At 40.7% G+C, this 20,285-nt stretch overlaps 1 protein-coding gene and 1 long non-coding RNA gene across 19 annotated transcripts in view; one reads left to right on the top strand and one right to left on the bottom strand.

Moving 5' to 3' along the window:
* MYO18A (myosin XVIIIA) overlaps positions 1-20,285 on the bottom strand; it is a 462,365-nt gene that overhangs the window by 221,547 nt on the left and 220,533 nt on the right. For all 17 annotated transcript variants that reach the window (XM_089683011.1, XM_089683012.1, XM_089683010.1 and 14 more), the window contains one exon: positions 3,997-4,138. In XM_089683011.1, the coding sequence (XP_089539137.1) occupies positions 3,997-4,138 (142 nt within the window). The remainder of the gene's footprint in view (positions 1-3,996; positions 4,139-20,285) is intronic.
* Positions 1-20,285, top strand: part of LOC149457955 (uncharacterized) — an 86,752-nt gene that overhangs the window by 65,458 nt on the left and 1,009 nt on the right. Inside the window, exon 2 of one of the 2 annotated variants that reach the window (XR_016313549.1) lies at positions 14,506-14,671. This is a non-coding gene — a long non-coding RNA (uncharacterized LOC149457955). The remainder of the gene's footprint in view (positions 1-14,505; positions 14,672-20,285) is intronic. The other variant, XR_016313550.1, reaches the window with a different exon arrangement.

Raw genomic sequence — 20,285 nt, forward strand, 5'->3', positions numbered from 1 at the left:
ACAAACAGGAATAACACTTAAGCCTTTGGTGATCGTCAGCTAATTGACATATTTTGTTTAATGATCAACAAATCTATACCCTCTAATTGAAAAACCAATAAAAACAGCGCATTTAAATCTGAATAAAAGCTGCTCTTGATTTTAACTGCCAAATTAAAGTTTCGGATTTAATTAATTTTCAAAGCACTATGTACAACCAAGTAATAACTTATCTTTTCTACAATAAATGTAAATTTGGGAGTTTTAATAAAAATACTAAAGATAAAACTCAGTTTTACAAAGTGTATTGTGTTCATTGGGATTGGTTTACAAAAGGCAGATAGACTGTGCAGTGCAGTTGCATTCTGCAAGGGTATTTGCTCTACAGCACGTGTCAAACGCAAGGCCCACAGGACGGACCCATCCCACTAGGCCATTTCATGTGACCCTCACACCTCTCCTGCAGCTGCGGCACCCCCTTCTTCACAAGCCCCACCATATCTTAGCAGTCGGCAGCAGAGAGGACAGAACTCTTCCTTCAGATCCTGTACCTCTCTGTGCAGCCACAACACCCCTTCGTCTCCCCTCCCCTGGTCTCAGCATTCAGCAGCTTACTCCTGCCCTCCTCTGGTCCTCTTTTAGATCCTGCACTTTTTGCTTCCCAACTCTGCCCCAAGCTTCTTCCAGCAGTAGCACAAGGTAACAGGGGGGAAGGGGGGGGTAAGCTGTGTTGTAAGGGAGGGTAGGGTACTCTTGACTTCTGATGGTGTTGGGGGGGACTGGATTAAGCTAGTAGTCTTACAGCTACAACTGCTCCTTTGAGGGCAACCATAATGCTGATGAGCCGCTCGCAACATTCTGTCATTGAGTTTTTGAGTTTGACACTCCTATGCTACAGCTTAGTAAGTGAGATGAAGTTTCACTTTGCAGAGAACACCCAAACACATGCAATGAAAAAAAAACAAAACAGCATTTTTGTTTGCACATGACGCAAATCAGCTGAACTTCCCTTCATTTACTAAGCTCTAGAGCAAATGCCCTTTCAGAGTACACAGTCTATTTGCCTTTAGTATATCAATCTCCGCATGTATCAAAATGGGGATTTCCAAGAGGCCTGAGGCCACATCATGCAGTAACATGGAGTAGTCATCCCCATCTCACAAACCCTTGTTAGTAAACAGTGGTGTGATTCTCACGACATCACCTGGGGAACATGGAGGCAGCAAATGGAACACAGGGGTATCTTCTAGCCCTGAGCCGAGGAGAAAACATTAGTTCCTTGGCGGTGAAGTTAATTTAGTACTTTAAGTACTTTAACCATTGATAAACATTCTGGAACTAGGGGGGTTAAAACAAGTGACTACAGCAGTAGCTGTGATCTTGTTACAGTTTTGTTCTGCCGGTTCCTGGCTATCCAGGAAAAGTGATCCAGGCATCTGTACAGCCGCATGATTTATTTTATGGGACTGTGATAAACAGTTCTGCAAATATCTAGTAACATAAAAAATTGCAACTAAACACCATTTAATTCTTCTGGGCCTCGGCTTTAAAAAAATATATTATCGGGAGTTTTAAGTATTTTCAAGTAAAAAATGCAGTTTTCAACACGAGCGTGAAAAATAAAAATTGCTCTGGAAATTGTTAGAGAACATGTCACCCAGCTTAAAATATTGCAGGTAAAAGCACAGAAAAACAAGTATTTGAAATGCTTACTTGCAGTGCTTAACCTTTATAAAATTACTCTTAATTCACTTTTATTGTTCCTTCGAACCTGCAAAAAACAATTAACAGGTAATGCATCTGACTGGATTAAGCTGATTTTCAGCCGATAATTTTCCACACGGCTTTCTCGATATTTCAGTCGAGGGATGTCAAGCAGGAGACAGCCAATAAGGCCATCCATTGAGCAAATCCTCAGGAAGCAGTTTAAATGCGTACAGTGTATGACCAGCTTATTTGACCAATATGGAGGCAAAATCTGGCCATACATAATTTTTTTTTTTTTCAGCTTGCTTGAACAAGAAAAATAAAACAGATTCCTCCATCAATGCTAACCGCGCAGATGAAACCCCTGCCAGTCAGAATATCTAAACAGCAGCTGCATCTGATTGGATGCAACTGCTATTCAGTGATAATTTTCACCTAGCTCCATTGGTTTTTCAATTGAAGGATGTTGAGTGGGAAGAGGCTGAAATGAATTTCATCTGATTCATCAGAAACAATTGAGTACTGTCCGTGATACTTTTTTTATTTGCACCAACATACAATTTTGAGGACAAGCTTTCGGGGTATGTCCCCTTCTTCAAAGTCCAAACAGTACTGTTTGGACTTTGAAGAAGGGGACATACCCCGAAAGCTTGTCCTCAAAATTGTATGTTGGTGCAAATAAAAAAAGTATCACGGACAGTACTCAATTGTTTCTGTCGCAAATGCACTAATATGGCTACAATCACCTCAAGCATCTGATTCATCAGGAACTGACCGAAATTTGCACTGTGTGAGGTCAGCTTAGTAAGACGGGACAAAGGTTACAGACGAGGCTAAGGAGCACTACTACAGAAAGTCAAAATTTGGGTATCACTTCAGCTGTCAATATTTCTTAACCTGCTTTTTATCTAGACAGGTGGTTTTCATTGAGGTTACCTCTGCTTACAAAGCCCTTTCAAAGTCCTTCCACCTGTATGAATTGGCCATATTAATTTGATTTATTTAGGATATATGCAAAAGGCAACATGAGAACATTCAATTTATAAAATAAATTAAAGCTACATAAAAAAAATTTCCTTAATGGCAACTGTGGTTTACAAACATGATTCACAAATTGAACAGCAGACTTGGATGAAAATATGACATTTAGCATTAGTGCAAACACTGGAAAAAATATTAAATATGTATTTTGGTCCTGTGAAGCACTACTGGCCAATCTATTTTAGGTAAAGTAAATGTAAACGTGCAACATATAGAAAACATGCAACATATAATATTAAAAAAAAAATCACTGCAACAATATCTTATACCAACAGAATTATTTATTGTAGAGATATCAAACTTTTTTTTTTTTAAATTAAAAAAAAATGTACTTTAATTTAAAACTGGTAAGCAAAACTTCTGCCTAATGGCAGACAGTGTACCAGGCAGCATGACCTGGTAAAACCTTGAAGTGTTGCTTCAAGTGAGAGGTGAACCTCTCTCCCCCTGGTCCTCATATGTAGGGGCACCGGAGTCCAAACTGACACATCCAGTAGTATCTCTATAAAACATCCAGAACATCCAGAACCTCGCTCTCCCAACCCAAACTATGTAAAGTGTTAAACGGCCTCAGCCAGCACTACTCCACTAACCATGCCTACCCGACGCATTTTGCCCCACCCACTGGGACTTGAGACTAGAGGTGTGTAGCAGACAGCCCAGTGAGTATCTCTGGTGAATGGGTGTTATTATGTAGGATTGATTTAACAAAGACAATAGGCTGTTTTACTTTGCAAGGGAAGTTATTTTAGTGAATGTTTTGAAAATACACTCATCAAAGAATACCCAACCACAATGAAAAAAAAACAAAAAACTGTATTTTGCATACATACGGTTGGATGAAGAAAGCAAGCAGATCTTCACCTCATTCACTTAGTTAAGGGGAAATTACCTTTCAAAGTGAACAGCCTGTTTGCCTTTTGTATTCACTCTCACCAGAGCAACACTAAAGCACAATCACTGTGCAGTAGGAAGCAGGGAGCAGAGTGTGCAATAAGCATTAGGCAGGGCTGCTGCCAATGTGTGATGTGTGTGTATATACATTTGTCTCTCTATTTCTAAATATATATATATATATATATATATATACACACACACACACACACACACACACTTATTTATTTTAAAGGCCATACATGCAAATACTTTCACAACAAATTATACATATAATTTGTATATTTAATATATATATTGAAAACTGTGTGAGAACAAATGGCCACTGCTGGTCTTTACAGTGAAATAAATAAAAAATTAAGGCAGTCTTATTACCAGGCTCCTCGCCTTCCTGCAGTCCATAGTAAGTAAACAGGCGATCCAATAAGGTGTCCTCATTTCCACCAGGCTGCAAGGCCTCTTCCTCCAGCAACCACAGCAGACCTCTGGCCTCGTCCGTTCTTGCAAGGGTCCTTACCTGAGATTAAAACCAAGTTCATTACCCAAGATACATTTCTGCCGTCTCCTTCTGTCAAACAATTGTTACAAGGTTATTTTTCATGTGCAAGGGAGCGCAAGCACAAGGAATGAGACCTGCTAACAAACTCCCATTAATCAGAGTAACAACCCCCTCCTTCCCCACTTATCCACAATCTCATTTCTCCGGTCCTCCAGGCAGCTTTGGCTCTAATTGCCAGCCTGATTTTCCTGATGAGATGGCAGCAGAGAAGGGGGACTGGAGAAAAAAAAATAATAACAAGGCCGCAGAGTCAGCAGGGGTAATTCTAGGCGCTATTTTAAAGACACTTAAAGAAAAGAATCAATACTTAATGCTCGAGATAGCAAAAACACATTATTTAGAAGTAAAACGTTTTAGTCTGCTTTCTTGCCTCTGTTGAAAATTCAATCTGGGTGGCTAGAAGGTAAAATTACAGCCTTCATTAGGGGGGTATATAGGTCCTTTACACATAGACGCTACAACTCTGTGACTGTCAGTTCTACCCAATTAACGGTAACAAAGAAGATGGTTTTCCAGATCTCTCAATCACACCTTCTGCCATTATCTGATCCGTGTGTGTATGTTCCACCTACACAAAACATTCACAGTTCTAAATCTAAAAAAATACAGTTGCAAGAAAAAGTATGTGAACCCCTTGGGATTACGTGGAGTTTTGCTTGAATTGGGCATAAAATGTGCTCTGAGCGTCATCTAAGTCACAACAATAAAAGAACACAGTCTGCTGAACATGATACTACACAAACATTAGATGTTGCCATGGTTTAATTGCACATAACATGTAAACATTCACAGTGCAGGGAGGAAAAAGTATGTGAACCTTTGGACTTAATAACTGGTTGACCCTCCTTTGGCAGCAATAACCTCAACCAAACGTTTCCTGTAGTTGCAGATCAGACCTGCACAACGATCTGGAGTCATTTTGGACCACTCCTCTTCACAAAACTGTTTCAGTGTAGCAATATTCTTAGGATGTCTGGTGTGAATCGCTCTCTTAAGGTCATGCCACAGCATTTCAATCGGGTTGAGGTCAGGACTCTGACTGGGCCACTCCAGAAGGCGTATTCTGTACTGTTGCAGCCATTGTTTTGTTGAATTACTTGTATGCTTTGGGTCATTGTCCTGTTGCATCACCCATCCTCTGCGGAGCTTCAGTTGGCAGACAGATGGTCGTACATTTTCCTGCAAAATGTCTTGATAAACTCTGGAATTCATTTTCCCATCAATGACAACAATCCGTCCAGGCCCTGAGGCAGCAAAGCAGCCCCAAACCATGAAGCTCCCTCTGCCATGTTTTACAGTGGGGATGAGGTTTTGATGTTGGTGTGCTGTGCCTTTTTTTCTCCACACATAGTGTTGTGTTCTTCCCAAACAACTCAATCTTGGCTTCATCTGTCCACAGTATATTTTGCCAGTAGTGCTGTGGAACATCCAGGTGCTCTTTTACAAACTTCAAACGTGCTGCAATATTCTTTTTGGACAGCAATGGCTTCCTCCGTGGTGTCCTCCCATGTACTCCATTCTTGTTTAATGTTTTCCTTATTGTAAATGTGTCAACAAAAATTTTAGCATGTGCCAGAGATTTCTGTAGGTCTTTAGCTGACACTCTGGGATTCTTCTTTACCTCATGCAGCATTCTACGCTGTGCTCTTGCAGTCATTTTTACAGGACGACCACGCCTAGGGAGAGTAGCAACAGTGCTAAACTTTCTCCATTTGTAGACAGTCTGTCTTACCGTGGACACATGATCATCAAGGCTTTTGGAGATACTTTTGTAACCCTTTCCAGCTTCATGCAAGTCAACAATTCTTGATCGTAGGTCTTCTGAGAGCTCTTTTCTGCGAGGCATGGTTCACATCAGACAGTGCTTCTTGAAACCAGTAAACCCAAAACAGGTGTGTGTTTTTTAAGGGCAGGACAGCTGTCAGCAACACATCCAATATCATCACACTGATTGGAGTCAAGGTTGGCTCACTCCTGGCTCCAATTAGCTCTGGGAGAAGTCATTAAGCTAGGGCCTCACATACTTTTTCCTCCCTGCACTGTGAATGTTTACATGTTATGTGCAATTAAACCATGGCAACATCTAATGTTTGTGTAGTATTATGTTCAGCAGACTGTGTTCTTCTATTGTTGTGACTTAGATGACGTTCAGAGCACATTTTATGCCCAATTCATGCAAAACTCCACGTAATCCCAAGGGGTTCACATACTTTTTCTTGCAACTGTATATATATTTTTGTGGCTTTTTATTTATATTTCTACACCAGTCTCATTTTTTACAATTACTCTTCACATATATTTTTCTAACCTATCTGTAGCACAATAATGTAGTAAATCTCTTTAGTGATCTAGTGTTGTAAGAGGATAACCAACAAGCCTCTGGCAGTGGAAAGTCAATTTTATGTTGCGGGTAACATGAGCCTCACAACTTTTAATATCCTTCTAGTGCCTGAGAAATTTAGGGCAATTGTGTTATATTCACTGTAAGTTATATCCTATATGGTATGGGACATGCTCCTAGGTAATGAGTAAATATAGCTGGTCTTATGCACACATTTTGTATAATCTGATTACAGAAACCAGCATAGAAGACAATAATATGCACAACCATCTATGTGTAAACTAAGCTGATTATATTTACTGATCAAGAACCCTAAAGTTAGACTTTCTTTGAAGCACTTTCTTTGTTACCCTAACTGGAATATGCAGTTGATCAGTTCTTAAGAAAGACCAGGTTTTTTTTCTTTGGTCTTCAAGTTTCTATAGAGCCATCATTCCCGTTACACAATTTTGACATGCAATTCTACAGGAATGGGCTGCTCTATGCTCATTTGTAGCTAAAAAAGAAGCTTCTGCTCCTTCTTGGACTACAAGCTTCGCACGATCCAAGAAGGCAGAAGAATTGCATCATTGTGCTGCCATTGTTATACGATTTTTCAACGGGGCCTAAACCCTATTAAGGACGGTGTCTGGGGCACTTACAGGAAGCAGTACTAAGAGAAAAGGTGAGAGACTCAGAATGCATTTGATTTCCCTTTTCTGGTCATGTCTGGACATCTGGATAAATTCAATAGGATAATTGTAGGTGAACATGGTGCAGGGGATGATGAGAGGAGTTTGAATGCTCTTCAGTTCAGGAAACAGAAAGCTATCTCTCCTTTCTCTAGTTTGGTGATATGTAGTTTTGCATGCTTCCGCCAAAAGATCATTCTAGTAATCCTGTTTATTTAAATAAATCACATGACACAAAGGGGATGATTTACTAAAACTGGTGAGAGCAAAATGTGGTGCAGCATGGTAGCCAATCAGCTTCTAACGTCAGCTTGTTCAATTATGCTTTGACAAAAAAAAAAAAATACCTAGAAGCTAATTGGTTTCTATGCAGAACTGCACCAGATTTCGCACTCTCCATTTTTTTTAAAGTGATACTTAAATTCTTGTTTGTTTTTATGTTAAAAATAACAAATATGTTATACTTACCTGCTGTAATGGTTGTAACCAGAGCAAGCCATATACCCCTCTTCTCGGGTCCCCCGTCGGTGCTCCTGGCCCCTTTCTCCTGCCTAGTGCCCCCATAGCAAACAGCTTGTTATGGGGGCACCCAAGCCGAAGCGCTCCCGAGCTGCTGCTCCTCGTGTACATTCACATACAGAGTCGTGGCTCAGCACCACCCCTTCCCTCTCCTGACTAGCTCACTGGCTGTGATTGACAGCAGCAGGAGCTCATGGCTCTCACTGCTGCCTCAGCCAATCAGGAGTGAGAGTCCCCAGAGAAACTAGGCTCTTGTGGACATCGTTGGATCAAGAGGGGGCTCCGGTAAGTGTTGGGGGAGCTGGGGAGACTGCCAAACACAGAAGGTTTTTTACCTTCATGCATAAAATGCAAGAAAAATAAAAAATAAATAAATAAAAAAAAACTTGAGACTTTACAACCACTTTAAATCTCCCCCAAATTCTGTGTACACCAACCAGCCATAATATTATAGCAACTGACTGGTAAAGTGAACATTTATAATATTGTTACAATAACATCTGAAAGTGGGTTGTGATATATTAAGCACCGTGTGAACATGTTGTTCTTGAAGTTTCAAACTGGCAAACCAGTAAGAGGGTTATGGGCAGCCAAGGCTCAATGATGTAGGTGGGGAGCGAAGATTGGCCTGTGTAATTGGATGCAATAGAAGAGCTACTATAGCTCAAATTGCTGAAAAAGTTAATGCTGGTTCCAAAGGACAAGTGTCAGTTTGTTGTATATGGGGCTTGCATAGATGCAAAGCAGTCAGGGTGCCCATGCTGACCCAGGTACACAGCCAAAAGTGTCTACAATGGGTGTGTGAACATCAGAACTAGACAATGGAGCAATGGAAGAAGGTAGCCTAGTCTGATGAATTCAAGAATGGTTTGAGGAACACAACAAGTTTGAGGTGTTGACTTGGCATCCAAATTTTCCAGATCTTAATCCAATCAAGTATGTGTGGTATGTGCTGAAAAAAAAAAAAAAAGTTTGATTCATGGAGGCCCCACCTCGTTACCTACAGGACTTAAATGAAAGGCTTCTGATAGCTTGGTGCCAGATACCACAGAATACCTTCAGAGGTCTAGTGAAGTCCATGCATCAACAGGTTGCAGTGCGTGGTCATAATGTTATGGCTGATCTGTGTATATCATAGGGTATTATAATTCAGGCATGCCTAGGATAGCTAATTACAGTGGGGATCGAAAGTTTGGGCACCCCAGCTAAAAAGTTGTATTAATGTGCATAAAGAAGCCAAGGAAAGATGGAAAAATCTCCAAAAGGCATCAAATTACAGATTAGACATTCTTATAATATGTCAACAAAAATTAGATTTTATTTCCATCATTTACACTTTCAAAATAACAGAAAACAAAAAAATGGCGTCTGCAAAAGTTTGGGCACCCTGCAGAATTTATAGCATGCACTGCCCCCTTTGCAAAGCTGAGACCTGCCAGTGTCATGGATTGTTCTCAATCATCGTCTGGGAAGACCAGGTGATGTCAATCTCAAAGGTTTTAAATGCCCAGACTCATCTGACCTTGCCCCAACAATCAGCACCATGGGTTCTTCTAAGCAGTTGTCTAGAAAACTGAAACTGAAAATAGTTGACGCTCACAAAGCTGGAGAAGGCTATAAGAAGATAGCAAAGCGTTTTCAGATGTCAATATCCTCTGTTCGGAATGTAATTAAGAAATGGCAGTCATCAGGAACAGTGGAAGTTAAAGCAAGATCTGGAAGACCAAGAAAAATATCAGACAGAACAGCTTGCAGGATTGTGAGAAAAACAATTCAAAACCCACGTTTGACTGCACGATCCTTCCAGAAAGATCTGGCGGACACTGGAGTTATGGTACGCTATTCCACTATAAAGAGATACTTGTACAAATATGGTCTTCATGGAAGAGTCATCAGAAGAAAACCTCTTCTACGTCCTCACCACAAAAATCATCGTTTGAACTTTGCAAATGAACATATAGACAAGCCTGATGCATTTTGGAAACAAGTTCTGTGGACCGATGAGGTTAAAATTGAACTTTTTGGCCGGAATGAGCAAAGGTACATTTGGAGAAGAAGGGGCACAGAATTTAATGAAAAGAACCTCTGTCCAACTGTTAAGCATGGGGTTGGATCAATCATGCTTTGGGGTTGTGTTGCAGCCAGTGGCACAGGGAACATCTCACGAGTAGAAGGAAAAATGGATTCAATAAAATTTCAGCAAATTTTGGATGGTAACTTGATGCCATCTGTGAAAAAGCTGAAGTTAAAGAGAGGATGGCTTCTACAAATGGATAATGATCCTAAACACACCTCGAAATCCACGGGGGATTACATCAAGAGGCGTAAACTGAAGGTTTTGCCATGGCCTTCACAATCTCCTGACCTCAACATAATTGAAAATCTATGGATAGACCTTAAAAGAGCAGTGCGTGACAGACAGCCCAGAAATCTCAAAGAACTGGAAGACTTTTGGAAGGAAGAATGGGCAAAGATACCTCAAACAAGAATTGAAAGACTCTTGGCTGGCTACAAAAAGCGTTTACAAGCTGTGATACTTGCCAAAGGGGGCAGTACAAGATATTAACTCTGCAGGGTGCCCAAACTTTTGCAGACGCCATTTTTTTGTTTTCTGTTATTTTGAAAGTTTAAAGGATGGAAATAAAATCTAACTTTTGTTGACATATTATAAGAATGTCTAATCTGTAATTTGATGCCTTTTGGAGATTTTTCTATCTTTCCTTGGCTTCTTTATGCACATTAATACAAATTTTTAGCTGGGGTGCCCAAACTTTCGATCCCCACTGTAGATCCCTAAATCTATCAATGAAATTAATTCTTCACATTAAATCTATGGGGAACTTATCATTATAACCAAATCACACTAGACATCAAGTACAAAGTGCCAGGTTGAACAACAGAATCTATTTCCAGCTTGGCAACCAATAAACTTTCCCTTTCCCGTTTCTTGGACAGCATAAATTCTGCAAATGGAACATCAACTAGTTGCTAGGAGGGAAACAGATGGTTCATTATGCACATACCAAAAGCTGAATTGCAGGTATTTTTTGCATATCTACACTGGCCCAACTGGGACCAACAAAAATATACTTTTCCATACCTGGCCAATCCTTTTAACAGCGGTGACTCGCTGTAGCAGCCACTAAAGGTATAGCTTTCTTGCTATCTTCCTGCTCCTGTGCCGAGTGGCTTCCTTGCTGCATAGTAAACACAGGGGGCTGTTTGCTATACATAGGTGCTATTCTCCAAATACATTGCATTATTTTCAATGAATGTAAAGCTTTCTCTGATTGGAAGAAGTGGAGAGGGAAGGTGATGACATCCAGGCTACCATTTCCTACCATCAAGGAATACTTTGCATTCATTGAAACGGCTTCAAAGCATTCTCTGAATGATGTCAGTGCCGAGTGGGTGGCCCCCTGCCGTTAATGTACAGCAGAGCAGCTGTTCAGGAGGGGACCCAGAAGAGAGAGAGGATCACTCTAGTAGCGGAGGATTCTCTGCTTCCATATGGATTGGTTAGGTATGGAGCAGTGTAAATATTAAAAAAAAATCCAAACCTGGGGTTTAGCTTCAAGGCATAAATTACAAGGTCCCCAGCTACCAGGAGCACTGTAGGCATTTTATGGGATGCTGATCAGTGAAGTAGGAGAATCAGCAAGGTACAATGTTGCATAGTACTTTATAGAGGGAAGAAGTCAGTGCATATGTAATTAGTAAATATGTTTGCTCCCCAGAAACATATACAGCACTCGAAATAAGATTTGTTACAGAATAATTACATACATTGCACACATCGATGAGATTAATTACAGTACTCGGTTTTACATTTGCATCCGTGCATTAAAATGACTACAGAACCCCCATCCTATTTTTGGATCCTATCCTCTCTTTCATGGGGACACCTGGGGTGAAAGCTTTGCGCTTGTTTCCCTAGTTAGCCCACCTGCTGCAGTGGGGTTGAGCTCTCTGTAAAGCTCTTACATTTAATATACATTTTGGAGAAATGTAACAGGATGGGTTGAAACACTCAAAGGTTAATGTGATAAGAGATAAAGGAAGCAAGGGATGACACAGCCCACTAAGACCAAAACATAATTTCTGGGTGAACTACATGAATCCTCATTATCTCTATTATTGTTCTATTTTATTTTTATTTTTTTTAGACCCTTGCTTACATGTAAAGGAGATGTGTGTTTATAGACATCTTCTCGCCTGCTGCAGCTGAAGCAGTTAGACACCTGTTCAGTCATCTACAGCCTGCAGTTACATCCATGCACACAAACACAGTTCAGACACTGCATCCCACTGCGCACAAGAACACAGGAAAATAAGAGTTTTAGTAAAGCAGAAAGAAAAAAAAATACTAGGCCACAAAGCATGGGTAATTAAGTCCCTATTTAAAAAGAAAAACTAATGAAAAAGCCAATACCTAATGTTCGAGAGAGTAAGATAGGTGGTGCTGCATCCTAGGAGAGTATAAGGCTACTTTCACACCCATCCACCGCAAACACGCATATGTGTTTTTGCCACACTTTCTGTGCATTTTTTAAAAGGAAACGTGACTTAAAAACTGCACCAAAAACGCTTCTCAGAGGTGTTTTCCATTGACTTCAATGGGAAGAGCCATTTTTGGGCTGGCTTTTTTTTTTTTTTAACTTAACATACATGCTCCAAAGATGCTCGAAGCAGAAGTTTTTACACCGCACTGCAAGCACAACACCCCAGTGTGAAAACATACATATGAAAGCATTTTTCTTCAGCTTTTCATTCACTTTTTTTTTTCTCCTCAGAGTGAAAGTAGCCGAAATGTTTTGGTTTAAATCTGAACTTCTCCTTTAAGAATACGCATAGCTTTTACATTCAGACAATATTTGTTAAGCCTAGAAGCTTTATGCATCAATAAAGTCAAACTTCTATCCTGCCCCTGATCAACAGATTCAGTTATAGTCTGTTTCCTGTTAGACTTCAAATTTGAACAACGAGTTTGGCTCCCGCCTGATTCTCTACTACGTTTCCTTCATATGCAAGTCAGCTTTCACCACTGGACACTCTGGGGGGGGAGTAACACAGTTTTACAAGCACACGCTTGCACGACTCTTCTAAATTTAGAACATGGAGCAGATTCTGCTCCTAATTAACAAAAGGGCACAAGCAATCTGTTCTCTGATCTGTGGCTGTGACAGGTACAGCACACAGAAAGGAGAATGGAGAGCTGGAGCTGCATGCTCTTATCTCGCTGCCGTCCCCTACCCTCACTTGGCTCATATCAGAGACAGGAGGGGGATAACTGTGTGCAGTCTCTGCCCTTGTAGTGCAAACACTGAGCATCATCTGAACATGCAGCTCTGGCTCTCCATTCTCCATTCTGTCTACCGACAGCTCTTATCCCTTATGAGAAGGTCTAGAATTGGTGGCAGTTTTCTATATGAAAAACTGCCGGTTTTCCCTTTAATAAATCAGATGCAGACCAGCACAAGTTTCTTTTTCACCCTGAAATTCTGCTCTTTATATGGCACCAACCACTTGTGACTGTTTCCTATACCAATATAATGGCACAAAAAACCTAGTTGGGTCCTTGTTCTGCATTTTTAGCTTAGTTTGCCTGAATCTGACTCTTCAGCCTACAGCTGGGTAAACATGGTCCCTGCTGAACCGGCCGGCATTCAGACCATGTGTACAGCTGTCCTGCCAACGGAAGTTGGTCTAAGGACCGGCTTTTGACGAAGGGACACACTAGTAAAACAGCGTGCAATCAGCACCAATGACTGCAAGCACCGATTTGAGTGTTTTGATGGGGTTGAGGGGAGTCCTCCAGTCAGAACATAAAGACACAGAGGGAAAAAAATGTTGCACAAACATTGTTTGTGTTCAACTGCCTGGGTAGAAAAAAAAAAAAAAAAGTAATGTGTGTACCAGGCATAAGAGTTGGGCATCAGAGGTCCTCTGAAGTCTGACAGCTGCTGACATGCCAACTACCTAATCACCCAGTTAGTGTTAGGCTTTACCACCACTTTGATTTAAAGGAAACCTGTACTGACACAACTAAAGAGTTAGCCATTGTTGACCTCCTTTTGAAAATTGTAGTTGTATGGCTGCCTAGGATTTCAAAATGTTGAAACACTGATCTGGAAAAAAATGCAGATCAAGATAGAAATCTCAATCTACAGCACTTGACAAAGAAAAGACAGAAGACAGCGATGTACAGCAGGAACTGGCATTTTAAAAGGAAGATTATAGCAGATATACTGTCCTAAAAACAGTTTTTATTGAATAGTTGCATACAGGTTTCCTTGAAGACTATTCAGGTATGACTTGGCTTGCTAAACTGAATGACTATGGGATGCAGCTTTCTTTTTTCTTTAAGTTTTTCTTTCAACTTTTTTGCTTTGTGACATATTACAGATTACACAACTTAACCATTCAACATAAAGAATGTGAGAATTCAAGGCTCTCAATTATCACCAATAAAAATGTACACGTAATTTATCTGGGATTTTACAGGCATTAATAACACTCCATCTGGTTTCCATTACATTGGAGAATACAGAAAAATAAAATAGAAATTCATGGCAACTTATTAAAGAGTATACTTTTATATTGAAAATAACCAGTCATGGATTCTGTTATAAAGGATACCCCTAGTATTTAATATCACAGTTGAGCAAGTTTATGATCCTATTAGAAACAAAGGGTTAATATAAACTTCCTGCTCTATGCTAATGTCACATATTTCTAACAGACTCACAGCTGTAAATGCTAAAATCCAGACACACTATTATTTTATTTTACAGGGCCTGTAAAGTGCTGTAATAGTGACAAGTGAAATGATGCGTTTAGTGAGATCTACATCATGTGGAAGGCAGAACTGGATACAAGTGACAATTTCATCTCCAGTCTCTATAATGGGAACTGAGAGGATATGAGCACATGTAAGAAGACCTACTGATGCTAATACAAGTATGCTGACAAAGCCTGTTTTCATAGAGTTTATTTTAGATGAGACTACTTTTACAATCCAGTCCCTATGGTGTGTTTGACCTTTGACCTCTTGGCATGTGATTTCTGTTTCGTTAGCAAGAGCAACCATCTAGGGTTCTAGACCTAGTATTGCCTCTTCTTTTTTATGCTTGCAACAAGGTATTTTGCATTTTTTTTTTATGTATTTTTAAAAAATTCTATTTCAAGAGCTTGGTGTTTTCCCTATTTATTTGCAAGTATTTTTTATGTTCTGCTTTCATGCATAAGCAGGGAATCCTCAGTGTCAACAGCAGTAAACGTGGACTCAGAAAGGCCAGATTCGCACCTTTCTGTGCTCATTTCACATGTCTTTACATGCATTATCAACACTTATGCTTTCATACAATGCTACGGTCACCAACCGCCCCTAAAACTGGACAGTGCATGTCAATGCATCTTATGGATGTTATATAATACTATTTAAAACAATAATCAACTAACACTTTCACTTAACAGCACTAGTATTGATGGTTTGAATCTCAACCACGGCATTGCCTGCCTGGAGTTTGCACGTTCTCCCTGTGCCTGTGTGTTTCCTCCAGGTACTCTGGTTTCCTCCCACACTACAAAGACAAGCTGGTAAGTTAATTGGCTCCTGTCTACATACACACAAACAGCAACTAAAAAAAAGTATTGTACACGTCACCATTTTTCTTAGTAAGTATATGTTTAAAAGTGTTATTGACATGAACCACATGTCGGTAACAACCCATGCAATCCATATGAATAAAGAAACCAAAACAAATAAGCTTAGAAATTAAGTTATGTGTAATAAAATGGAATGACACCGGGAAAAAAGTATTGAACACACTAACGGAAATGTATTTAATACTTCATACAAAATCCTTTGTTGGTAATGACAGCTTCAAGACGCCTCCTGTATGGAGAAACTATTCACTTGCATTGCTCAGGTGGCCCATTCTTCCACACAATCTTCAAATCCTGAAGATTCTGTGGGCCTCTTCTATGAACTCTGACCTTTAGTTCTTTCCATAGATTTTCTATTGGATTCAATTCAGGTGATTGAGCCATTCTAGCAGCTTTTTTTTTTTTTTCTTTCTTTGAAACCAATTTAGAGTTTCCTTGGCTTTGTGTTTGGGATCATTGTCTTGCTGTAATGTCCACCTTCGTTTCATCTTCATCATCCTGGTAGAAGGCAGCAGATTTTTATCAAGAATGCCTTGGTAAATTTTTCCATTCATCTTTCCTTCAATGGCATGAAGTTTGCCAGCACCGTATGATAAAAAACAGCCCCACTCCATGATATTCTCACCTCCAAACTTCACTGTTGGTATGGTGTTTTTGGGGTGATGTGCAGTGCGATGTGACCTCCAAACATGGTGTGTATTATGACAACGAAAGAGTTCAATTTTGGTCTCATCTGACAAGACTATATTCTCACAGGATTTCACAGGCTTGTCTGAATGTTGTGCAGCAAATTTTTTAAAGGAGCTTAACCACTTGCCTACCAGGCACTTATACCCCCTTATGTACCAGGCCAATTTTCAGCTTTCAGCGCTGTCGCACTTTGAATGACAATTGCGCGGTCATGCAAGATTGTACCCATATGAAATTTTTATCATTTTTTTCTCACAAATAGAGCTTTCTTTTGGTGGTATTTAATTGCTGCTGGGCACTTTACTTTTTGTGCTATAAGCAAAAAAACTGCAAAAAAATTTGGAAAAAAAAAAAGTTTCTTTGTTTCTATTATAAAATTTTTCAAACAGGTAATTTTTCTCCCTCACTGATGTGCGTTGATGAGGCAGCACTGATGGGCACTGATAGGTGGCACTGATAGGCAGCACTGAAGGGCACTGATAGGCAGCACTAATGAGGTGGCACGGATAGGCTGCACTGATAGGCAGCACTAATGAGGTGTCACGGATAGGTGGCACTGATATGCGGCATTGATTGGTGGCACTGATAGGTGACACTGATAATGGGTACTGATAGACAGCACTGATAGGTGGCACTGACATCACTGCTGGGCACTGACTGGCGGAACTGACTGGCACAACCGCTGGGCACTGACTGGTGGCACTGACTGGCAGCACTGCTGGGCTGCACTGATGGGTGGCACTGGTGGGCACAGGTGGGTGGAACTGGTGGGCACAGGTGGGTGGCACTGGTGGGCACAGGTGGGTGGCACTGGTGGGCACAGGTGGGTGGGCAAGGTGGGTGGCACTACTGGGCACAGGTGGGTGGGCACAGGTGGGTGGCACTGCTGGGCACAGGTGGGTGGGCACAGGTGAGCGCACTGCTGGGCACAGGTGGGCGGAACTTGTGTGTGGCACTGCTGGGCACCGATCATCAGGGCACTGATGATCAGTGATCTTGATGATCGGTGCCGATCCCCGCTCTGACAACTGCCGGTTTTCGGCAGCACTTTCCTCACGCTCTGACAGTGTGAGAAAAGTTCAGCCGAGAACCGGCATTTGCATTTCCCAGTGATCAGCGTGTCATTGGACACGGCTGATCACGTGGTAAAAGGCCGCTGTGATTGGCCTTTTACCACGTCACGTGATCAGCTGTGTCCGTAGGACACAGCGTTCACGGAGATCGCCGGGTGCGCGCCCCCGGGGACGCGCAGGAGAGCGCGCTCTGGGAGGACGTCATATGACGTACACCCAGAACTGGCCGGCTGCGGTGCAACCGTCATTCGGCTATCAGCGGTCGGCAGGTAGTTAAACATGCTTTTTCTTCAGCAATGAAGTCTTGCGTGTTGAGCGCGCATACAAGTCATGGCGGTTGAGTGCATTCCTTATTTTCTTTGAAACAATTGTACGCGCTAATTCCAGGTCTTTCTGAAGCTCTCCACAAGTGGTCATTGGCTCTTGTACAACTCTTTTGAGAATTCCTTTCACTCCTCGGTCAGAAATCTTGCGAGGAGCGCCTGGTCATGGCCGGTTTATGGTGAAATTATGTTCTTTCCACTTCTGGATTATGGCCCCAACAGTGCTCACTGGAATATTCAGAAGTTTAGAAATCTTTCTTAACCAATGCCATCAGTATGTTTTGCAACAATAAGGTTGCGAAAGACTTGAGAGCTCTTTGCTTTTACCATTTCTTGTGTGACACCTTGGTAATGAGCCACCTTTTTATAGGCCATCCAGTTGAGACTGAACCAGCTGATATTAATTTGCACTGACAGGGGGCAGGATTGCTTTCTATTTACCGATAGATGTCAGCTGGTGTCTTGGCTTTCTATGCCTTTTTCGCACCTCCCTTTCTTCATGTGTTCAATACGTTTTCACTGTGTCATTCCATTTTATAACACACAACTTAATTTCTGAACTTATTTGTTTCGATTTCTTTGTATGTATGGATTGTTACCCGACATGTGGTGAAAATTTCATGTCAAAAGCACCTTTAGAAATATATTTACTGAGAAAAATAGTGTAAGGAGACACAATTTTAGTCCCTGCATGCAAGGGTAGTTCCACAGGATGCTGTAAGAGAAAGGAGCCACCCTGAAACAGGAAACCTGGGGAGATGGTCATGGTACCAGGCTAAATAGGAACACAGGGAAGGATTAAAAGATAAATAAGCTGCATACTCAGTAATTAACTAAATCCACTGTTGAGTGTGTGAAAAAAAAGCTGAGGGTTTCATTAATGTAACACATGGTATAAATGTCCACTTCTGGAAATGCTCACTATCTGGATGTCAATCTGACCCTCTAGCTTTAATTAAGTTCACCTAGAGCAAATATGTATGAAATAACTTCTAACATTACTGATGTGTTCACATGTTCTGGCTCAGTGACTCAGAAAATATGGAAGCCAGTGGTCAGGACGACAAAGTAAAAGGGAGGTCAACAATGCCACTACTCCACATTGCCTTAGGAAGTATTTACTTTCCAGGAAACCTGTACTGAAAGACCTACAACAAGCACAAAACCAGCCAAGTAAAAGTGAAGTTGGAACATCTGACTTGGTTTGGAAAGATATTTTCTGTGAAAAAAAATACTAAAAACCATCTGTTTATTAGTCCCCAGTCTCCAAATGGTTATTTTACATGTACTGATAGTAGATTTCAGATGCACAGCAAAATGCTTAATTCAAAACCAGCATCATCTCAAGTATACGCGCTTCTGGTAATCTCTCCCTATATACATTTATACTTGTGCCTCTTCAGATTTATTTTACACAAAATTGTCAGCCGCAACCCCACTTTCATTTGCCCCAACAAAAGTTTTACTAGGAAAACTTAACAAAACAATCAAAAAACAGATTTAGCTCATCTTTGATCTCTAAATGACCGAGCATGTACAAAGATACGGGCTGAGCACACAAACTAGAGGAAAGAGCCATGTCTTCCAGTGCTGTTCAAACAGGTCAAGGATGCTGTGCTGATGGATGTAAAAATAAAGTGTTCCCCTTGAAGGGAAAAGCCATATTTGGAATCTTTCCTGACGCTCTCCTCTCATTAGAAGATTTATCTGCAGGCTGCCGGTGAATGAAAGAGAAGTTTACCTGACCCTGCTAATCTCCCCAGAGGAACAGCACTTCGCGAAGCGCGCTTTCTTCCCGCGTCCTTGTGAAGGTGCATTTAAAACAGCTCCTTTTCCTTTCTCTGCCATTGTTTCCTTTTAAGAAGGGTTAAAATACCTCTTTATTTAGAGGCCTGATGGAATAAATACCATATAAATTAAATATAAGAAGGCCATGAATCATTTATGAAGCCACAATAGGCTCTCCAGGGTGAAAATGCTTTACTGCTCCCTACCTCTGCCGTGGCTGCATAACCTGCCAGTTCTGAGCATATGGGTATTTATGAACTGCTTTGAAATGCGGCTTCTTAAAGCCTCAGCCACAGACATTTATTGTCAACGTTTTTTATGAGTCATGCGGCTGCTGTCACATTCTATTAAACTTTGCAAGTATTTCTGTTACTTTTCCTATTAATGTGGATCTTGAGTTAAGCAAAGCAGCAAGGAGAGAAGGGGAAAAAAAACGCATTCTCAAGAGCATCTACAAGTCAGAAAGATCCACTCGTTGCCATTTTATGCCTAATAAAGTTGAGAGCTGGATGTAATTGCATCAAGCAGAATAAAAGAACCTCTCAATATTAAAAACAATAAAAGCGTAAATAGGACAAAAAAAAAGTATAGACCGACAGAGAGGCAGTTAGATACAGCAGCTCAGCATACATAAAACAGAACCATCTCCTTAGACTATGGGTACGTGTAGAAGGCTATTTATATACAATAGCAGAAGAAGGCAACATGCAGGTGAAAAAAAGGTACATATATACAAAGAAAATCACACACATACTGTATATACTATACATACATATATAAACACACACATACATACCCATCACAGTATATAGCATACACACACACACCTACTTACCTACATACATTAACGCACTCAGCTGCCATCAAATGATGGGCTGAGTATGATCTGAGATAGATAGATAGATAGATAGATAGATAGATAGATAGATAGATAGATAGATAGATAGATAGATAGATAGATAGATAGATAGATAGGATTTCACCATAAAAATCATATGCACAAAACACTTTGACCTACAGCTACCGTTAATG

The sequence above is a fragment of the Staurois parvus genome, unplaced genomic scaffold (genome assembly GCF_062004578.1).
Source record: "Staurois parvus isolate SC_StPar_1 unplaced genomic scaffold, SC_StPar_1.0 ptg000299l, whole genome shotgun sequence".
Taxonomy (NCBI): Eukaryota; Metazoa; Chordata; class Amphibia; order Anura; family Ranidae; genus Staurois; species Staurois parvus.